Source organism: Rhinoderma darwinii, chromosome 10 (genome assembly GCF_050947455.1).
Source record: "Rhinoderma darwinii isolate aRhiDar2 chromosome 10, aRhiDar2.hap1, whole genome shotgun sequence".
NCBI classification, from domain to species: domain Eukaryota; kingdom Metazoa; phylum Chordata; class Amphibia; order Anura; family Rhinodermatidae; genus Rhinoderma; species Rhinoderma darwinii.
In genome coordinates this window covers 104,936,544-104,956,148 of record NC_134696.1, presented here as the reverse complement: position 1 = coordinate 104,956,148, position 19,605 = coordinate 104,936,544, and the positions used below count along the sequence as shown (strand labels likewise).

The 19,605-nt window shown below is 41.0% G+C and overlaps 1 protein-coding gene and 1 long non-coding RNA gene across 14 annotated transcripts in view; one reads left to right on the top strand and one right to left on the bottom strand.

The window, feature by feature from the left end:
• Positions 1–19,605, bottom strand: part of LOC142662344 (uncharacterized) — a 528,950-nt gene that overhangs the window by 465,855 nt on the left and 43,490 nt on the right. The window lies entirely within an intron of this gene.
• PAX7 (paired box 7) overlaps positions 1–19,605 on the top strand; it is an 80,288-nt gene that overhangs the window by 25,657 nt on the left and 35,026 nt on the right. For all 4 annotated transcript variants that reach the window (XM_075840558.1, XM_075840556.1, XM_075840557.1 and 1 more), the window contains exons 5-7: positions 15,526–15,725; positions 17,086–17,251; positions 17,513–17,709. In XM_075840558.1, the coding sequence (XP_075696673.1) occupies positions 15,526–15,725; positions 17,086–17,251; positions 17,513–17,709 (563 nt within the window). The remainder of the gene's footprint in view (positions 1–15,525; positions 15,726–17,085; positions 17,252–17,512; positions 17,710–19,605) is intronic.

The window sequence follows — 19,605 nt, the reverse complement described above, 5'->3', positions numbered from 1 at the left end:
TAACTGCTTGTCTGGATTATTCATTATTAGGGAAATTCTTTATATACAGAGAAAGGAAGAAATATCTGTTGTCTCTGCCTAAGAAGAGTTCTTGTTAGTGATCAAGGGATTTTTTTTTACAGATTATTGGTCATTGATATAGCAGGCAATCTGTGCAAAAGCTCCACAATACTGTATATTTGCAGGGATCTTTATGATGTACAGGTTAAAAGCTTTGGCGTAGGATGAAGCTATGACAAATATGACTGTCTAACGGCGGCAGAAATGCTGCCCCGAGTGATGTGCAGAAGCTGCGGAATACAATTATTACCAGTCAGTGAATAAGCACATACAAAGCTAAATAAAATGATCACAACGTTTAACCATTCGGAGGCGGCAGGAAGCAAAACTTCTCATGAAATGTAACGAAAATGAGCATAAACATTGGCATTATGTCAATATGCTTCAGGGAAAGAAACTCAAATATGAACTATCTAAAATCTATGTAACACTACGTGCACACACTGCCTGTATCTAGCTATGCAGATTAGGAGAAAAGAGTAGACAAACGTAACATCCAGTAAAGACAAGAAGACGTCTCGCCAACGCAGTCTAAAAACTGGTGTATTGTTGCATCAAAGTAGATAGAGCTTTCTATTTTTCTTTCTATCCATCCCACACTAAAAAAGAAAAAAAAAGAGTTTACAATGTGTTTGATGGTGGAACGTACGAAAGCCCCTACCCCATAAAACACTCCCGTCAGTTTTTTTCGGCAGTTCTTACAAATGAGAACATCACCTATTCAAGCGGATTGATGAACTCGACCAAAAAGTTTATTAAGAGCGAGAGAAGACAAAGGCTGTAAAGGGCTTCTGCAACTGCAGGCCAGTATATAAACTTGGTGCCATTGTCCTGTTAAGGCGGATGCATGAATACCCCTGAATGGCCTTCTTTAGAGTGACAAGATCAAGCTAGACAACAGCATGTTAAAAGGAGGGTTGTTTTCTCTCCCCAGCCAAAGATCTGTCCCTTCTCCGAGTCTGCATTAATGTACATCTGCAGTGGGAGGAATAAATACTGGGGATTTGTGTCTCCAGACCCCTTCGTCGCCAACACCCTAATTTCTTACACCATATGCCACAAATGAGAAAGATTTTTTAGTAAACCAACAACATCCAGACGGACTTGGGTAATCTCACATGTCTGCGCTAAGAGGGTCAATGAGGACCAGTTCGCTATGATTTGGCAATCCTTCCTACAAGTTTAAAAAGGAACAGGTAGTTTTACAATAAGGGGGTACATCGATTTAAACAACAGAAATTTCTATTCTCTCCGCAAAGTCTGGAGTTCCTGTCACTTAGAAAAACAAAAGTAGAAGCCCATATAATGCATGATATGTGGACAATTTTACATGCTGCACTGCCAGCCACAGATGTGTACGTATGACCAAGTCTCTAGGCTAATGTCCTATGCATCTCCATTCATGAAACCATTATTTCCAGCCAATGGAAGATTTGTGTATCAGTCATAAGATCTGTGTACAAAAACTGGTCTTTGTAGATGATCGTTATTGTTGACGTTTTGCTATGGAAATAGGAAATAATTTCTCATGTAGGCAAAGCAAGTGTTCAATAGTAGTGACGCAACAGTAGACGGGAAAATACTTGGGCTCTTAGAAAAAATCTCTGTGGGTATCCAACGATCTAATGCTTTACAGCAATTACTACAATATCGTTAGTTGGGATAATTCTCCATGTCTCCAGTCAGCATATCCTGATGCAATCACGCTCTTATGGGGGTCTGCTATTATAGTATAACTTATACACCGATCAGCCATGACATTAAAACCACCTCCCTAACATTGTGTAATCGCCCTCATGCCACCAAAACAGCTGTGACCCAGATGGACTCCACAAGACGTCTGAAGGTTCCTGTGGTCTCTGGTACAAGACGTTAGCAGCTGATCCTGTAAGTTGAGGTGCGGCCTCCGTGGATCGGACTTGTTTTTCCAGCACATCCCACAGACACTTGAGGGGATTGAGATCTGGGGAATTTGGAGACAACATGAATGCTAGGACCGAAGGATTCTCAGCAGAACATTGTCCAGAGCATCACGCCCATAATGCATCCTGGTGCCATCTCTTGCGCAGGTAAGTGTAGAACCAGCCCCTTCCGTCCACATGATGCAAAACAAAACGCGATTCATCAGACCAGGCCGCCTTCTTCCACTGCTCCAGTTCTGAAGCTCCTGGTGCTCTGCGTGTTCTTACTCCTTTCTATCATAACCAGCGGTAACTCTTTGACCAATTTGTGGTACAGTAGATCTTCTGTGGGACCAGACGGGCTAGCGCACATCAATGAGCCTTGTGCATCCATGACCCGGTCGCTGGTTCACCAGTTGTCCTTCCTTGGAGCAGTGGTCAGTACTAATCACTGCATACCGGGAACACCCCACAAGACCAGTCGTACTGGAGATGCTCTGATCCAGTTGTCAAGCATTTTACAATTTGGCCCTTGTCAAATTCACATAGATCCTCACACTTGCTCATTCTTCCTGCTTCCAACACATCAACTTCAAGAACTTACTGTTCACGTGCTGCCTAATATATCCCCCACCTCTCCTTGTCAGGCGCCATTGTAATGAGATAATCAACATTATTCAATTCACCTGAGATGCTGTTGATATTGATAGTTGAAATGGTTAGTGTACCTAAGGGTGCCCGTAGACATAGCGCTAGTATGCTGCACAGCCACGGTGCTTTTGCCCACTTGTCTTATACAGATGAAGTACATGATTTCAATGTGTTACAACTGTACAGGTTCTGTGGCACACTAGCGCTACATATACAGGCCGCCTAATTGTCTACACTGCAGCCAATACACATTCATAGTTGAACTTAATGTTTTAAAGAAAAATCCAGATACAAATGCTACATTTACTATTTGTAATTACAGCAAGCGGGGGGGGGGGGGGGGGGTCTAGATAAGCATTTCACAGCTCATCTTTGCTCGTCCTGACTCAATACAGTACATATTAGCAATAAAATTACGTTCTAAATGTCGTATAATTTAGAGATTTATTTTTACAGAATAAAACCTTTTTAGTAAATGGAAATAAAGAAATATTGGTAGCAGCTTAGAATCCATTGGGGTCATTTACAAAAATGTAATTTGCCTACCTGATGCATGATACATTTCTATATTGCAAAAAATAACTGACATATAAATGACAAACTCAACTCTGTCACATCTGGGAATTAGCAATATATCATAGACTTATGTTATAATCATTGTACATGGCCTGGCAGAGTAACAAGCTCACAGATCGGAGGCTGGTTTTGTTGCAGGTACTGCACTGTATGCGATCGTCTAATGAGCATATTCTGTGTAATTTGTCCTGTCCACATAGCAGATAAATAGCAAAATGATAACATTGGAGCTCCCTCTCCTAGCGAAGGCCAAGAGCCGTACAACTGCAGCTCTCTGCACTAATCCTCAATGTGCTAAAAGCAGGGTGAACCTCAACATGAAGTGGGGTTGTAATAACCCGACAATCGTTAAGGTGCCTACCCATTCATTTGTTGTATTTTTGTCTTTATGTAGCAGTGAAGGAAGCTATTTTGTATCTGTCCAAATCTGAAATAGATTACATTCTCAACAACAAAAAAATAAGCAGTGAGGAATCTTTATTTGTGGTATTTAAGGTCTGGCTATGACTGTGCATTGAAATGCAAATAAGAATAAAGAATGTACAATGTTAAGAATAAATGACACAAAGTAGTACTTTACGAATGAAGTATTAATACTTGCTGCACAGTAGCAGCCGGGTAACATATTCCACTTGTGAAATGATTAGTGATTATCAGATGGCAGGCAGCAACTTGTAAAGCTAATGGATGACAATCTGTTATAAGCAAAGGGTTAATGTGATGCCTTCACTTCTATCACAGCCATGCAAAGGCCAGATGCCCTAGTGGGAGTTAGCATAGAGGGGATGGGTAGGAGGTCAAGTGGTAATCAAAAAGGCAAAAACAAAACAAAAAAGGCGTCCAGCCCCCTCCCCTGCTGAATAGAACAGTTGCTATTTCACGGCTGAGTAAAGTCTAACTCCCCTCCAGGGTTTTCTCTGACTTGTGACCCCTGCAGCCACTACTTAACATTTTCAAAGGATGCAGGAGCCCTAGAGAGATGACCTGGGCAGGAACCGACTCTCAAACCTGCATCAAGATCAGAATAAAATAGGAGTGGGCGCGTGAGAGGGACAAGACAGGGTGGAAAGTGAAAAAACAGAGAGCGCTGATCTAAGAAACTTGGGAATATTTTTTTTAATCACTGAAAATGTTTACATTAAAAAACTATACTGTGTAGTTAGACTGGGAGACGTCTTCACCCAAGATGGAGTAATCATATCATAAAGCCATTATTCTGCAGGACATTAAGGGGCCACCTATGAAAAGACATGGAATTACACCTGTTGCTCCAACCTTAGCTCAGTTACCACACAGTTAGTTCTCATGCACACGTCCGCAGCTGTGTGCACGGAAACCACGGTCGTGTGCATGGACCCATAAAAAATGAATTGCGGACGCAAAAACACGGTCGTGTGCATGTCACACGGAAGTGTATCCGCAGTTTCCACGGGCCCATTGACTTCTATGGGCAAGTCCGTAGGGAATTTGCGGGCCGTAATAAGACCTGTCTTGAGTTTCTGTGGCTCGTATTTGCTGTCCTGAAAGGAACTGTGAAAACCACGGTTGTGTGAATGGTGCGATAGCAATGAATGGGTCCGCAATCCACCCGCAGATTTGCAGTGGTGAATTGCGGACGCAAAAACACGTATGATACAGCTGCTTTGTAGCAGCTGTATCTTTCGCTGAAACCTGAATCCATCAGGTCAGCGGGACTGACGGGTTCAGAGATGTGATCGGTAAGGGTATGTTCACACGAGGTCATTACGTCCGTAATTGACGGACGTATTTCGGCCGCAAGTACCGGACGGAACACAGTGCAGGGAGCCGGGCTCCTAGCATCATAGTTATGTACGACGCTAGGAGTCCCTGCCTCGCTGCAGGACAACTGTCCTGTACTGAAAACATGATTACAGTACGGGACAGTTGTCCGGCAGCGAGGCAGGGACTCCTAGCGTCGTACATAACTATGATGCTAGGAGCCCGGCTCCCTGCAGTGTGTTCGGTCCGGTAGTTGCGGCTGAAATACGTCCGTCAATTACGGACGTAATGACCTCGTGTGAACCCAGCCTTACCCCGAAGACGTGTGAACATACCCTAACAGCTCCATCCTGTGTGTCAGAGACATGCAGGACCTGCTGACACAACCTACCAGTGCTGCTGACCTGACAGATTCAGGTCTCCGCGCTAGATACAGCTGCTCTGTATATAGGAGACAAAGCAGCTGTATCTCAAAAAGGAATAATAATTTTGAATAAAATGTAATTACAAAGTTCAATCACACTGATACACACATTTTATATATAGATAGATATAGATATATAAAACACAAAAAAAATTGGTTTATGATGTCAAATAGTTGATCTTCTGGATGGGAGTATAGTTTGTATAGTATGAAAACAGCAGACAACTTTAAAATGTTGTGTGAACTTCTGACTATTTTTTATAACACCTGGTCCCCTGTGATCTGACTCCCACACTGTCCACAACTGTTGGTTGCTCGGCAGCTCCCCTCACATAGATGGTTATCAAGCTACAGCTCCTGGTTTTTCACTTACACCAAATCACTTGTAGATCACTTGACCTAACGAGACTTAATGAGGCCAAGTCTGCTCTCCAAGGTGCACATGTCACATACAGCCAAGAGGCTCTCTTACTTCTCTGTGTGTGTTGTGTTTCCTAGTGTAATATAAACGCTTGCCTTGTAAAGCTGAGAGCTGCAGTTTATTGGCTTTTATAAAAGTACATGTGCAATGTTATCTGCCCTGGGAATAATCCAGGCAGCATTTATTGAGGATTGTGGTGCCGGGAGGAAGTATAAAATTATTGAATGAGAATATAACCTACAAAATATACTCATTTATCTGCAGAAGATATGGTTACATGCCCTCAGCCTGTGGCAGGAGACCTCATGTCAGTTATACAAGTGCACATGTTTACACCAGAAAAGGATTATCATTTGTAGATTTCCTGTTTCTTGAATATATTTCAATTTATTTATTTCCAAATATATAGCACTCACATATTCTGCAGCGCGGTACGCAGATTGTAATCACTCATATCAGTTCCTCTCATCAGGGGCTCACAATCTTATCTTTCTATCTCACGCAACCAGTCAGGTCTATCTCATAGGAAGCCAATTAACCTTTTAGTATGTGTTTGGAGGAAATCAAGGAGAACATACAAACTCCATACAGATGTTGCTCCTGGCCAGATTTAAACCCAGGACTCCAGTGCTGCAAGGTAATAGTGACAACCCCTGAGCCAGCGTGTAATGGCTAATATGTGGAAGGTACCAAGGTGTTGTGTGACCATATAAGTGCATGGTAATTAGTACTTTTATACAATTTATCAAAATCCATAGAGATTTGTATATATTATAGTCTGAAACCATCCAATGTTCTGAATTGCTTATAAAATGTTAGGAGACGTTGCATATTCCGCACCAAAAATCAGCAAATATTTACAGTACATGTGGATGGGGTTTTCAAAACCAAGCACGAAATTCACAGCAAATCTGTGGTGGAAAAAACTGTACTATACTTGGATGTACCCTTATTATATTGTAATGATCACTAGAATTCTGCATTTATATTATTTACAGCAGTTTGTTCAGATCCTCTGTGTATTATTAGGATCAGCAGTCAATAAGCGCTGTGCTCTGTGTTTGGCTATTGCGAGGTCTGTATGAAAGCTTCTCCGAGGTCAAGGAAATGAAATATTCTCCAGAGACTCGATGGTGCTATCTACCAGCCTGACCTTACAAACTGACATGGGCTTTAGAGACCCCCTGAGCACATGTACTATATAAGAGGGAACAAGAATGTCAGCCTGGGGCAGCGAGCAAGGATCGTCCCTGTATTTATAGTACATAACCTTTTCAGCTCTTTCTGTCAGTAATTACCAGAAGAAATTACGTAAGATGGCGTCTATTACTGATTGCAATAATCATTTGATCTAGCGCTGGAAGGAGGTCTGCCCATTTACTTACTCATCAGTTAAAATGCTTAGTCAATGATGAACGCTGCTCTCCTCCATCAGTGCACATTAAATCCTCCCCTTGGTAATATCAAACATTTCTTCCAATCCGCAGAACAGAAAAAGTAAAAAATTCAGAACTTGTTGATGGTTACACACTAAGATCTTAAGATCTTTATGTTATTATCATCAATTATACAGTTTATTGTACCAATTTATAGTCACACACAAAAGTGGGGACTATAGAAATACAAAAAAGCATAAAACATTATTAATATACAACTGGACGGTATTGCTGATTGTTTTCTTTCCTAATAAATGTAAAGTCCTTTGGGCACATTTTGGTCATATTGTAAGGACTGTCACACACTTATTAGAATAGTATAAGTAGAAGTTCGGGGGTGAGAGGTGCATACATAATAACCTAAATACCTCTACCAGGATCCATTGCAGATTTTAATGCATTTTGCAAGAGCCTTCCATTTCAATGGAGCCAAAGGTGTAGTTGCCACCAGGATTGGCTTGTTGCCCCTTTTTGCACATTCTGCCTGTATGTGGTGTATGATTCTATACAGCCTGCATCTCTGTACAATATAACTTCCAGAAGGTGACGGTGCGGAACTGATGAGAGGATTTCAGAGATTGTGTTAAAATTCTGTATGTATTTCAGGCTGTCACTTGATACCGCTGTGTATGGTAAATCATCGGCTTGTTTCTCTGTAAGAATATAGATTGTGTATTGACCTGGATTTGTGATGTGAGACGCTATAGCTAATGAAAGTGAAATGACCAAGATATGGAACATGTTTTAAATGACAAGCCGAATTTCACAAATGATGTAAACTATTTCATGTCGTATTGTATTCTTAGCAGTGAAATAACAAGATTAACCAATCATGACGCTTTATTAATGGATAAGCTTTCTGAAAACAGAATTTCATGCATACAGTCTGTGCAGCCAAAATATAGCGGACCATGTATCGAGGTGGGTTTATGGGCATTTTTTATTTTTTTTAATGTTCATGCTTCTGGTCTGAGGTATGACATACATGCCATTCAATGGACGAATCTACAAAGCATGCAGGATCTTATATCCAGAAATTCTGATAATCCAGAACTTGTTCCTAGCATAGAATTTCACAAGACCAGAACACTGAGCAGAGAAACCCAAACGAAACCAGTCACAATGGCATAAGTTTGCATTAGGGATTTTACGGTGGGGTTTCCGCCTTGGGGCTCCCCAGCCTTAGGGTGTATTCACACAGTGCGGCTTACTTTTTTTGGCCGCGTGGACGAAAAACGCATCGAAGAACAAAACCGATGCAAAAAAAACTGCACCGTGTGAATACACACTTACGCGTAAATTTTGGATTCCTTTCTATGACTGTCCAGAGCAATTCATAATACAGCACCCATCAGGTCCTACAAATGCTGGAGTAAAGGAATTTTACTATATAAAGTATCTTGCTCAGGCACAGGTCACGGCAAGTTCCTTTACAAGCCACATTTAATTAGGAGAGAATTTAGGCACTTTATTGCCCTGCCGTGCAGAAGGTTGAGGTCGTGTAAATTTAATGAACGACAAGAGGTAAAGAAAAAAAACTTTTACCACTGTCAAGAACATCAGAAAATGTTTGTTGGGAGGAAACGGTCATGAGGATGGAAGTCGTTGTACAAACAAGAATAATGAGCATTTGTTTGCAATTTATACTCTGTACCTGATTCAGACCTTCCCGTTTTATTTTTCTCCACAATTTACTGGAATATGTCCAGTCCTCTTGCAGGCATCAGACCCTCTGCACTTCCAATGTTCTTCAGTGTATATAACCTGATTCTGGGACAGCAGCCAGACGCCTGGAAGAAGTGGGGGATCACTAGGAGCAGCACCCCTGCACTTCCCTCACCACTACAAATCTTCAGGTTACCACTTATGGAAAATGAATCGCTTCTATTAAAACCAGGAATTTTCCATTGCAGATCTGCATTTTGCCCCATAGCTTTTCTATCAAAGCTCTTTCCTTTTTTTCCTTACAAACTTGTGACATTGTTTAAGGAAATGGGAGTTTTCAACCGGAAATAATTGGAGCGGTCTGTGGGATTTCATCACTAAATTGTGCGTTGCTCAACATACAAGAGACGATCTGTAACTTTTTTTTAGGCTACGTTTGGTGGGTTGTAATGGCAGAAAGCTTTAACCCAAATAAAATGTGACCCGTGCAGCAGTGACTAGCGGTGGCTACAATCTCTGCGGTTTTGGCATTCTTATTGCCGTTTCGTCGGTCATGATAAGTCCATTTTGTGCACAGAGCCTGGCTGTCTTTTATAACGTCTTGGCCATCTCTGCGGCTGGGAGAGTGCCTGAGAGTGTCAGCTTGACACAATGTGTAACAGTAATTAAGAAATAAATCTCTTGCCCAGTTTCACATTAATCAATGTGCTAAGTAACTTCCATGGTCCAATGCCTCAAAAATCCCCATTAGTCTATGCCACTTACGGCCAGAAAATTTCTTATTTTCTGCTTTTCATCGGCTACAGACTAGAATCTTCACATTGCTGTATTTATACATTTGCACTAAAACAATGACAATAAACACGTTCCCAGAGTGTTACGAATCAGAAATTTGTCCCATTTTCTCCACCATCTACCAGTGAGAACGAGTCCTTGGTCTTTAGGACTCGGTGGCCAAAATCCTCAGTAGGAGGCGGTGGGTTGTGCTTATGGTCTCAGGAAGATATGGGAGCGTTTCCAATTATCTTCACTGCCACTACTTGATACCGTCAGCTCTTACACAAATTCCTTCTTTTAAGCCATTTTACAAAAGATTCAATATCTAGCAAACAACGTGAATTATCGATTTGTAATGATCACTGCATAAATGATTACTGTGCATGCTTCCTATCGTTGTAAACTTAGCGTTATAAATGAGGGGACACCAAGAATAAGCAATGATGCCTTGACTAGGGCTAGAAACAGAACAGGGAATATTTCTGATTTACAAATCTAATATTTTAAGTGTATAAACTGAGTGCACACACACTGGTCAGAGGCAGCCCTGATGTTTACATGTAGAGCAGGATGGGTCAGAGGATGCACAGAAATTACAGGCCTGGCTAATACTCCTGGGGCTGCACATCCTTCCCTGCAGGAGGCCGAGAACACTTGTATGGAATCACTAGGGGCTCTGATTCTTTCACTGTTCCACTTAATTTTATGAATTCCTCCCTAAAACTACAGGAGGATGATGGAGTGAAATCTGTGCAGGGGGAATAATGTAGTATTAGTTTTACAAGGCAGGAGTTCATTTCTCTATAGTAAACAGAGCAAACCCTGCGGTGGCAATCACTTGAGATTTTTGTCCCATCTGCCAGTCTTTTCTTTAAGAAAAATTGGTGAATAAAAAAAATAAAAAAAAGCGCTTGAATATAAAACTACTTGTCCTCACTGTCTGAGCGGGGCATAAGAATAAATGTAATGTTAGCATTCAAAAGTACATTAAATTCTTTTTTTTTGTGGCTGTCTTCACCGAAAACTAATGATGTTTTACATTACAACATATAATAGAACTAAAATTGCAAAAAAACAAACAAAAACGAGCACACATTTTGCCTTTCGTCAAAGAAGTAAATTACCAAACAATCATTCTGCAGTTGAAAACAATAAAGAAGCAGCAGCAGAGGCTCAAGATCGCACAGTGCACAACTTCACTGTCTGAATGGGAAATGATAGTGATTGTAGTTTTTCCAATTCAAAAAAAATATAACACACATTTGGGGGGTATTTACCAATGCAACTTCACCAAACATAATAGCATTGGGGGGGAAAATGGCGTTAACAAATTTAACAAACAATCAACAAGTTTCTAAAAACTTTATCTCTGTGCCCACTATTCACATCATTCTAGTTCCACGTTTTTATGTTTAATTATATTAAAGGAGAAGTTCAAAAATGTAAGACACAATCCTTGTTGAGTCTTGGTTGAATGGTACAACCATATAGACTCAGTCCTGATTCTGCAGTTTGTTCCCCTCACTTTCCTGTCCTGCTTCTTGCATCCGCACTGCACCCCGCAGGGATTGAGATGACTCATTACTGTCTACACATCACAGCACTGAAAGGGTAAAAACACAACAACTGCGGAGGCTCCTATAGTGATCATTAGCCCATCGCTCCATCCCAGCAGCCCCCTCCTGCTTCCATTCCCCCCAGAGGTTTTAATATGCAGAGTGCACCTTCCCTAGCAGCAGCAAGGCAGTGTTCACACGTCTGAGTTTATTGATATCACATTGGACTGTTCAGGGCTGTCACTAGGACATTCAGCGTGTAAAGGCCCCCTAAGGTGCAGCCTTAGCTGCCTCTGAAAGATCGACCACAAAAACTGCTCAGAGCTTCATGCAAGGTGAGACAATAAAAGACATCTCACAGCGTTGGACATGCTTCAGAAAAGCCCAAAGATGCCCAGCTCCCCCCAAAGTTCCTGTCATTCAGTGGCTTCACTCTCCCTATAATTCATTCCTTATCTTAGGCAGGAAAATTCACAGAGCCAAACCAATTCAAGGGCTTTGGAGAACCCAATAATAGCCGAATTATGAAAAAATTCACAGACAAAAAAAGACAGCTGAGCCTATCAATAATTGAAATATAAGATAAAACTTTCATTGATCAAAATTAAAATGATACAACCAGGATAAAGTAACATCTAACATTAGGACTAGTGGTCTTTTTTGTCTGTAATTGCCTTATCTTAGGCAGAAAAGAAACTCTTAAGCTGGCCATAGACAAAAGTGGAAAGTCGGCTCATGGAAGACCAGTTAACAACCTAATAGCAAGCTTGAAGCCAGCCTATGACACCCTGAACAAATTCACCCAAAAAGTCCCATCCGAAAATGTACGTGTCCTTTTCCGGACAGCCATTTTACTCCGGGTACTGTCAAGAATCAGCCTGGTGATAGTTATTCTAGCATTTGGGCACATGTATAACAAGTGACATTTGCATGGTGCAGATCTTATCGGCCGTGCATCACAGTCCCATAATATAAGGTTCTATATTCATTCATTAATATTCTGCCACTTGATCGCAGGTGTCACAATCCATGTCAATCTTTCCTTCCCATGTTAGAAAAAGTGACCGACAACCATTATATACATATTGCCTTCAGGCATTGAAATTATCTGCGGCTTTCACATAGAAAAGATTCTTATCCTACCACTATCCAGCAGTATGGGACATCTTTAGATTAATGTAATGGTTTCATGTAAAGCTGAATCCACACTAAAGGAGGTTTTACACTGGGCGATTATCGGGCAGACAAGCATTGCCGATAATTGCCCTGTGTAAACAGGGCAGCGATCATACAGGAGCAAACGAGCGCTGATCCACGATGTTTAGTGGATCGGCGCTCACTGCACCGGCCATAATGCGCCGGTGTAATAGGGCCTTCAGTCTTTAACCTCCTCATGTGTTCATTGCCTTTTTGATATATAGAATAAACATTTTATCCTTAACTGCATTTATATCCTAACTCTACTGTAGAATGTGGGAAAGAGAGCTGGTGGGTGGGTTAAATGTCACATGCCCCCTAAGACTTTAAGTCATATGCTGATCCTTGCGGCTGGGAACAGCAGGTGGAAAATGCACATATATCAATTAGGCGGTTGCTATATGGGAAGATACAGGAGGGCAGGACGTGTGCACCAGAGTTTTGCAAAAAACAAATGCAATGGTTATTGGTCGGACCAAACCTGCTTCTGTCTTCTCTTGTCTGGATGAAGGAATGCCCTATTTATGAACTAAGAACACAGTATACCTCTGGACAATCAAGGCCTGAACCTGTTAACGTTGGAAAAAGTCTTTCAATACTGGATCAGACTGTATTTTGTCCTTTAATATGTGCTTCAATTAAATTTAATTCCAGGGGCTTTAGGGTATAATAGTTTAAGTAGTGCGGAGAACTAGCCTCTAAGAATAATCTGATTCCTGAGCGAAGAGATGACTTTCTAATTGGACATCTAGAAGTAAAGCTGCAAACGCCATAAGGAATCTTTAGTGTTATTCACAAACCTCATTAGTTGATCAGATCACAGTTTAAACAAGCTTTTCTGTTCCAGAATGTCAGATTCAGCAGTATCAACTGAAAATCCCCATAGAAATCAATATAAAACCAGATTTCACTCCTGACTGGCGCTCGAGAGCTTCTTCATACAATTTTTTTTTTGGGGGGGGGGACACCTCTAGACTGGCCAGAAAAGCCGCGCTTGGTCTACAATCTACGACTTAGATGTTTCTTGTGTCACAGTTGGCTGGTTTAGCTTTGGTTAAAAATAAGAAATAAGCCTACCTCCGTAGCCCCTCCTTAATATAGCTCTGCAGCTTTTTGGACTCCAGCTGAGCTGTAAATCACTTTTTCATTTTCCTAACTCTGCTCCCCAGTCTGTTTGGTATTCAAGGGCACAACACGGACCCAGAGTGTCATTCTGCTTGGGCCAAATTACTTGATTAAAACGCATATAAACTATTACTGGATTCATTTTCCTTCTATTGCTGCACGCTATGGATTCTAGGCTGCATTAAACTGTAATAAAGTTTGGGGGGGGGGGGGTGTGCAGTTGTTGCAGTGTACCTTACCTTCAGCATTCATTTCTGAAAGAAGGGTATGATACTTTTATGAATTTATGTGGACCAGTGTCTGACTTCAAAGAAATTCTATTTATTAGCCAGTGAGTTGATGGGAGCTGCTGCAATATGTTCCCAGCTGTTTGCAAGTTTGGGGTCTCCGTGCCCTGGATTTTGATGTTTTGTGGCAATGCTCCACCCAAGGCCCCTACCGCCCCCCTCTATTGGATCTGTCATAACTGCAGAGAAAAGAGCAGCTGGGAATCTTGATATTTGTGTTTCTTCTCTTACAAAGTGAAGCAGAGGTCACCAAGAGATTAAGTATGGATTGCAGCCTGTCTACCAGCTCTCTATCTTCCATATTCATGATAAATACCCCTGGAAAGTTTTCCACCATAAGGTTTTTCAATTTTCCCAGGAAAAAATTAAAATTGAAAAAAACCTCCAAAAACGTAGCATTAAAACCTACTGTAGACAAAGTACAGAAAGTCATGAGGTTTTCAGTCATTTTTGCAAATTTGATCTCTGTGGCTTTTATTCAGAGTCCTAAACTCGTAAAACCAGAGTAGACTGCGGATTTGCCCATCACATTCCAGTGGACTCATACATTTTCATTAAAAGTCAGCTAACCTGAGAACGATAAGGTCATATCCCCACTCATTCTATTGCCTTCCCTGCTAAGAGGATTATGTGAAATTACTGAGCAGCAAATATATAGACAAGGTGGGCACATTTCCAGAGATTATCCGGATACGTGTACATTGCTCAGAGCTGGGAACATTAATGGTTCGGATCTAGAGGCTGTTAATTGCATCATTATGAAGTAATAAGGATAAAAGTCTTTGAGTAAGTTCTCCAATATATTTAGTTCAAGACTAATTTATACCTTGAGATGTGCGCTGAGTTACATTGACTCAAACTCACAGCCAGAGGGCGCTCAGATCGGCTAGCTAAGAAAACCTGGTGTGCGCTCTGCTTTTAAATGGGGAATTTATGATTTAGTTTGAGGCTTGTAATTATGAGGATTCATAGCTAGATCCAATTCGCCCTGAATCCTTCGGATTTGCCAAATTAATCTAAGTGTTTAACCTACAGGACCAGGACAATTCTCAATTAAGAGAATTCCTCACCTTCTCACACTACTGACTGGATAACAAGAACATCTCTCTAGTGTCTTATGGTTATTCTTCTCACAATCTGCCAAGAAATGAGCAGACGTCTTTAGTCACAGTATTTCCCCAAATTTGTACTAGAATTTGCAGGTTTCTGGAAGGTGTGAACTGCCCTCAATAACTCTACAATACTACATGGTGTATAGCAGTTGCATGTTACATTTGGTTACAGTTAAAGAACTTTTCTGTAGAATAAAAGTTTAATCATTGTATCATGAAAAGTTGTGCAACTTTGTAATATGCTTTGTGTCTCATTTTCAATAAATCTGTTGTTGACATTCAGATGCTGAAAACCTGCACTGAAAATGTCCTGCTCAAACAAGTGCATGGCTCGTTACAGTGTATCAGAACTCTCTTCTGCAGCTTTCAGAGCAGGACATGAACAAGGGAAAGGTTTTTGGCCAATGCATATAAATGATGACAGTTTCCACTCCATGACAGCAAGCAGAGGGAATAAAAAATATATTCAATTAAGATCAAACTAACTGAAGTTTCAGTAACCCCCTAAAAATAAAACAGTGGCCATGGATGTAAAATTTTTATTTGGCATGGGATAATGCACTCACAAGATAATTAACCTGTGTTTTTCTTCTGTAGGGAACCGTCTGGATGATGGGTCAGATGTGGAGTCAGAACCAGATCTCCCTCTAAAGCGAAAACAACGCCGCAGCCGTACAACCTTCACTGCTGAGCAACTAGAAGAGTTAGAAAAGGCCTTTGAGAGGACACATTATCCAGATATTTACACCAGGGAAGAACTAGCACAGAGGACCAAGCTCACTGAAGCCAGGGTGCAGGTATGCATTTCAGGTCATTGTGTAGAATTACAGACAGGCTCCGTTACATCTACTTTTTTAACAGAATTTTTGTAGAATTTTACAACGCTGAAGAAAAAAAAAATTAAGAACTTGCTGTAGCATGCTTTAAGTTAAATGGATGTGAATCATACTGAGAATCTATGGGGGACAGGAAAAAAAAGCATATCAGGCACAAATTCTGTGCAGAAGGTGGAGCACAACTATATACGCAGAGCAGGTGCTCACAATATGGAATAACGGAGCGGAGCTAACTTGTGGGAACTCTCTGACGAGGACTGCATTCGACAGCATAACTTCAGGTCACATATGTACACAAAGATCCAAAGGATGACGGGTGTGAACAGATTTGTGAATATAATAGGGTCCCAAGAGGATGGGGAGGGCAGAGATTGAGCAGGGGGTACAATGAAATGTAGTTATAAGTACTCATTCTGACAGAAGTGCAAGGATTCGGTTACAGGCTCGGAGAGGAGCTGCCTACAGAAGAGACACAGTTTACAACATGTATATCATATGTAAAGTATCCAAGGTGTACAAGTTAGTTACGACCAGAGTAAAAGACGGGTAATACGTGTCTCACGTGCTAGCTATTTACTTGGAATAGTTTGGGTGTGAGAGAATTGGATACTCTGAGACTGGTGTTATTATGGTGGTAATATATTCCATGGGTTCACCAACACACTTGGCAGGAACACTGCAGACCACCAGAGTGCAGAGGTCAAACGGAGGGGTCTGTGAAGTGAAATCACCCACTCAGCTGGGATTCTGGGAAGACTGCCTTGGATAGTTCCTTTCCACATGGGCAGATTACCCCCGGCCTCTGGCAGCTTGTACAGTAAACCTGCCAGTGTTCCTGCAGCAGCTGTTTGGCGCATTCCTGTCCCATTCCTCATGCTAACATCCTGGCAGCTGAAGAGCGTTCCCACCGGGTTTCGGCCGACCACCCTACTGCAATGTCCTAAGCTACGACAGAGCAGGGAAAGTACAACTTGCTCTGGTGGTCACATAATGGCATTTAAAATTCATAACCATTCACAGGTTGCTGTCAAACGTGATCTAGCCTTGTACTGCAACCTTATAAGATACACCTCAAATGCAAGTAACACTACAGATACAGAACTGATTTCTAAATGCTCGTGAATGAATTTTTTCACAACTACCACAGTACAGTAAAATATTACCATGCAGGTCTGAATAAACTGAACCTTTCTCCAATGTTGTCTCTATTCATAGAATTGCATTTGTTGTTTTGCTCTTTGTAATCACGACAATTACCGTGTTTTGAAAAGACAACTGGTTACCAGCGGTTTAGTGCAAGTTTTATGTCTATCCCGTACAGGTCTGGTTCAGTAACCGAAGAGCTAGATGGCGCAAACAGGCAGGAGCCAACCAACTGGCAGCATTTAACCACTTACTGCCTGGCGGTTTTCCTCCCACAGGAATGTCAGCTTTGCCTCCATACCAGCTCTCTGACACGTCGTACCCAACGGCCAGTCTCTCTCAAGGTAAGGATCTTTGTTCTTTTGCCTTGTGTTGGCTCACATACCTTTGCTTTTCTGAGTGTACTCTGGATGAGATCCATCAGTTCATCCTTGTTGATGTTTTTATGCTGTTACTTTACATTCATGTATACTTTACCACCTGCATCTGTATAGGTGAATGTACCTAACATACAGGCCCCATTCCTCACGTCAAGTGTGAAAGCTTAGCTTCTATCATCACCAAATTCAGAACATAACATAATATTCGTGTATCTGCATTCATAGATGGCGGGAGCACTCTCCACAGACCTCAACCTCTTCCCCCTTCATCAATGCATCAAGGAGGTTTATCTGCTGCAAATGCAGACACTGGATCTGCTTATGGGCCAAGACATAGCTTCTCAACCTATTCTGACAGCTTCATCAACCATGGAGGACATTCCAACCATATGAACCCAGTCGGTAATGGCCTCTCCCCACAGGTAAGCAGCAATAATCTTGAATGTCATACAATTTATGTTCCCTTTGCAATTTTTGGAAAGCAGAAGTAGCAAGTGACACTGTCGAATATTCTTTAAATGTAGTATCCATACTCGTCTATATTTTCGGACGCGCTGGTATCCCTGTCAAGTGGTTTGTTGAGATGAATATACATTGTAGTGATCATGGGATTTTATAATAATGACAGTATATTAAATTGTGGTTCTTACTGTCCTTTTGTAATCCACTAAATCTTTGATAGTGCTCCGATTGTGTGTGTCCAGGAGTAAATTTCCAACTTTTTACACCATCTCTGGTATCTGTTACGGTTATTTCGATGTTGCACATACTTTCACACAGTTTGCTATTAGCAGGCAGTGCTGAGTATATTCAGAGTAGTAGTGCTAATGTTGTATTAAACACCGTGCAAAGTTCAGGGTGCTCTGTGGAGTGAATACTGAGAGATACTTGTATATCGATTTAAGTGCATGACTCTATTCCTATGTCTTTGCATAGCTCATCAGTAGATGTTGATGAAATAAGCGATGTAGTTCTAGGTTTGGCGTATCTTGTGTATAATCCTAAATAATGGGAAAATATTATAGTATGAGGGAGAGATATTGAGCACTGTGGGGAGCCCTGGATATTATAGAGCATGCAGGAAGGGAAAGATATTGTGCACTGCAAGTATTCCTGAATATGTTGGGGACTGCAGAGAATACAGCATATTGGACACTACAGGGAGGCTTAAAGAGGACCTGTTACTAGGTCATAGAAAGTGAACCAGCAGTCTCACTTTACTACCGTGGTCTCTCCGTTCCCGAGATATTCCTCCCTTTTTTGGTGGCATATGAAAGATGAGATTCTAGAGACAGGTCCTCTTTAAGTATGTTGGAGACTGCAATGAATTATAAGAAAATATAATTAATAGAAAAAGATTATAGTGAGAACTGTCTATTATATAGGATACTGTGAATGCTGAAAGATATTGAACATTGTAGGAATGTGAGATTCTGAGCACAATGTGGAGTAATAAATAAGTTGGGGACTAATGGTAGTAGGGAATACTAAGCTCCGTAGATTCTGGAAGATTTTAGGGACTACAGGAGTTAAGTCCATGCTTTCCACGCTCAATAAAAGAAAAGAAAATTACTTTTTTTTCCCTTTTTTCTTGGAAAATATTCTAGATATTTAATATCTCATTATCTTGATCTAGAATGACATGCATTTAATCTAGTGTAGTTAATTGCCAGCACTGTGTGGCATATCGGCCACACAGAAATAAAGCAGGGTTAAAACTAGTATTACGACATGCCATTTTAAAAGTGTATTCTCCATTACATTTATTAAAATTGCATCGTACACACAAGGGTCAAGGTTAACTACAATATATAGATATTGCAGCTTTATTTTTCTTATATGGCCCATCTGTCAACTAAGACGTCTTTTGCTACTGCTGAAATAATTATCATTTTTAAAACAGTCCGTAAATAAATTCCTTTACAAATATAATTGATGACATTTGAGGCAAACTCACAGATCTGTAGTCTCGCTCATTTCAGATTTACAGAAACATGGGTTTTGTCGTAATCTCCAAACCCTTCTGATGGACACTGTCCCAGCCCACAGCGCTCACACTTTGTCATGGCAGAGAGCTGAAGTAGTGACATAAAGAGCTTAATCCATTAATATATTAAGCGTGATTTCCAGTCGCTGACATTTCATGTAACACCGATTACTAGATTTTATGTTTGACCCGTGTGTTGAACACGAATGTAATTGTCTTTATATAGGAAAAGGGGGAAGTCCACAAATTCTGGAACATAAGCATTACAATTCTTAATTTCTTTAACTGGCAAATTTCACACGGTATTTCTATAACATACTGGTGTTCTAAC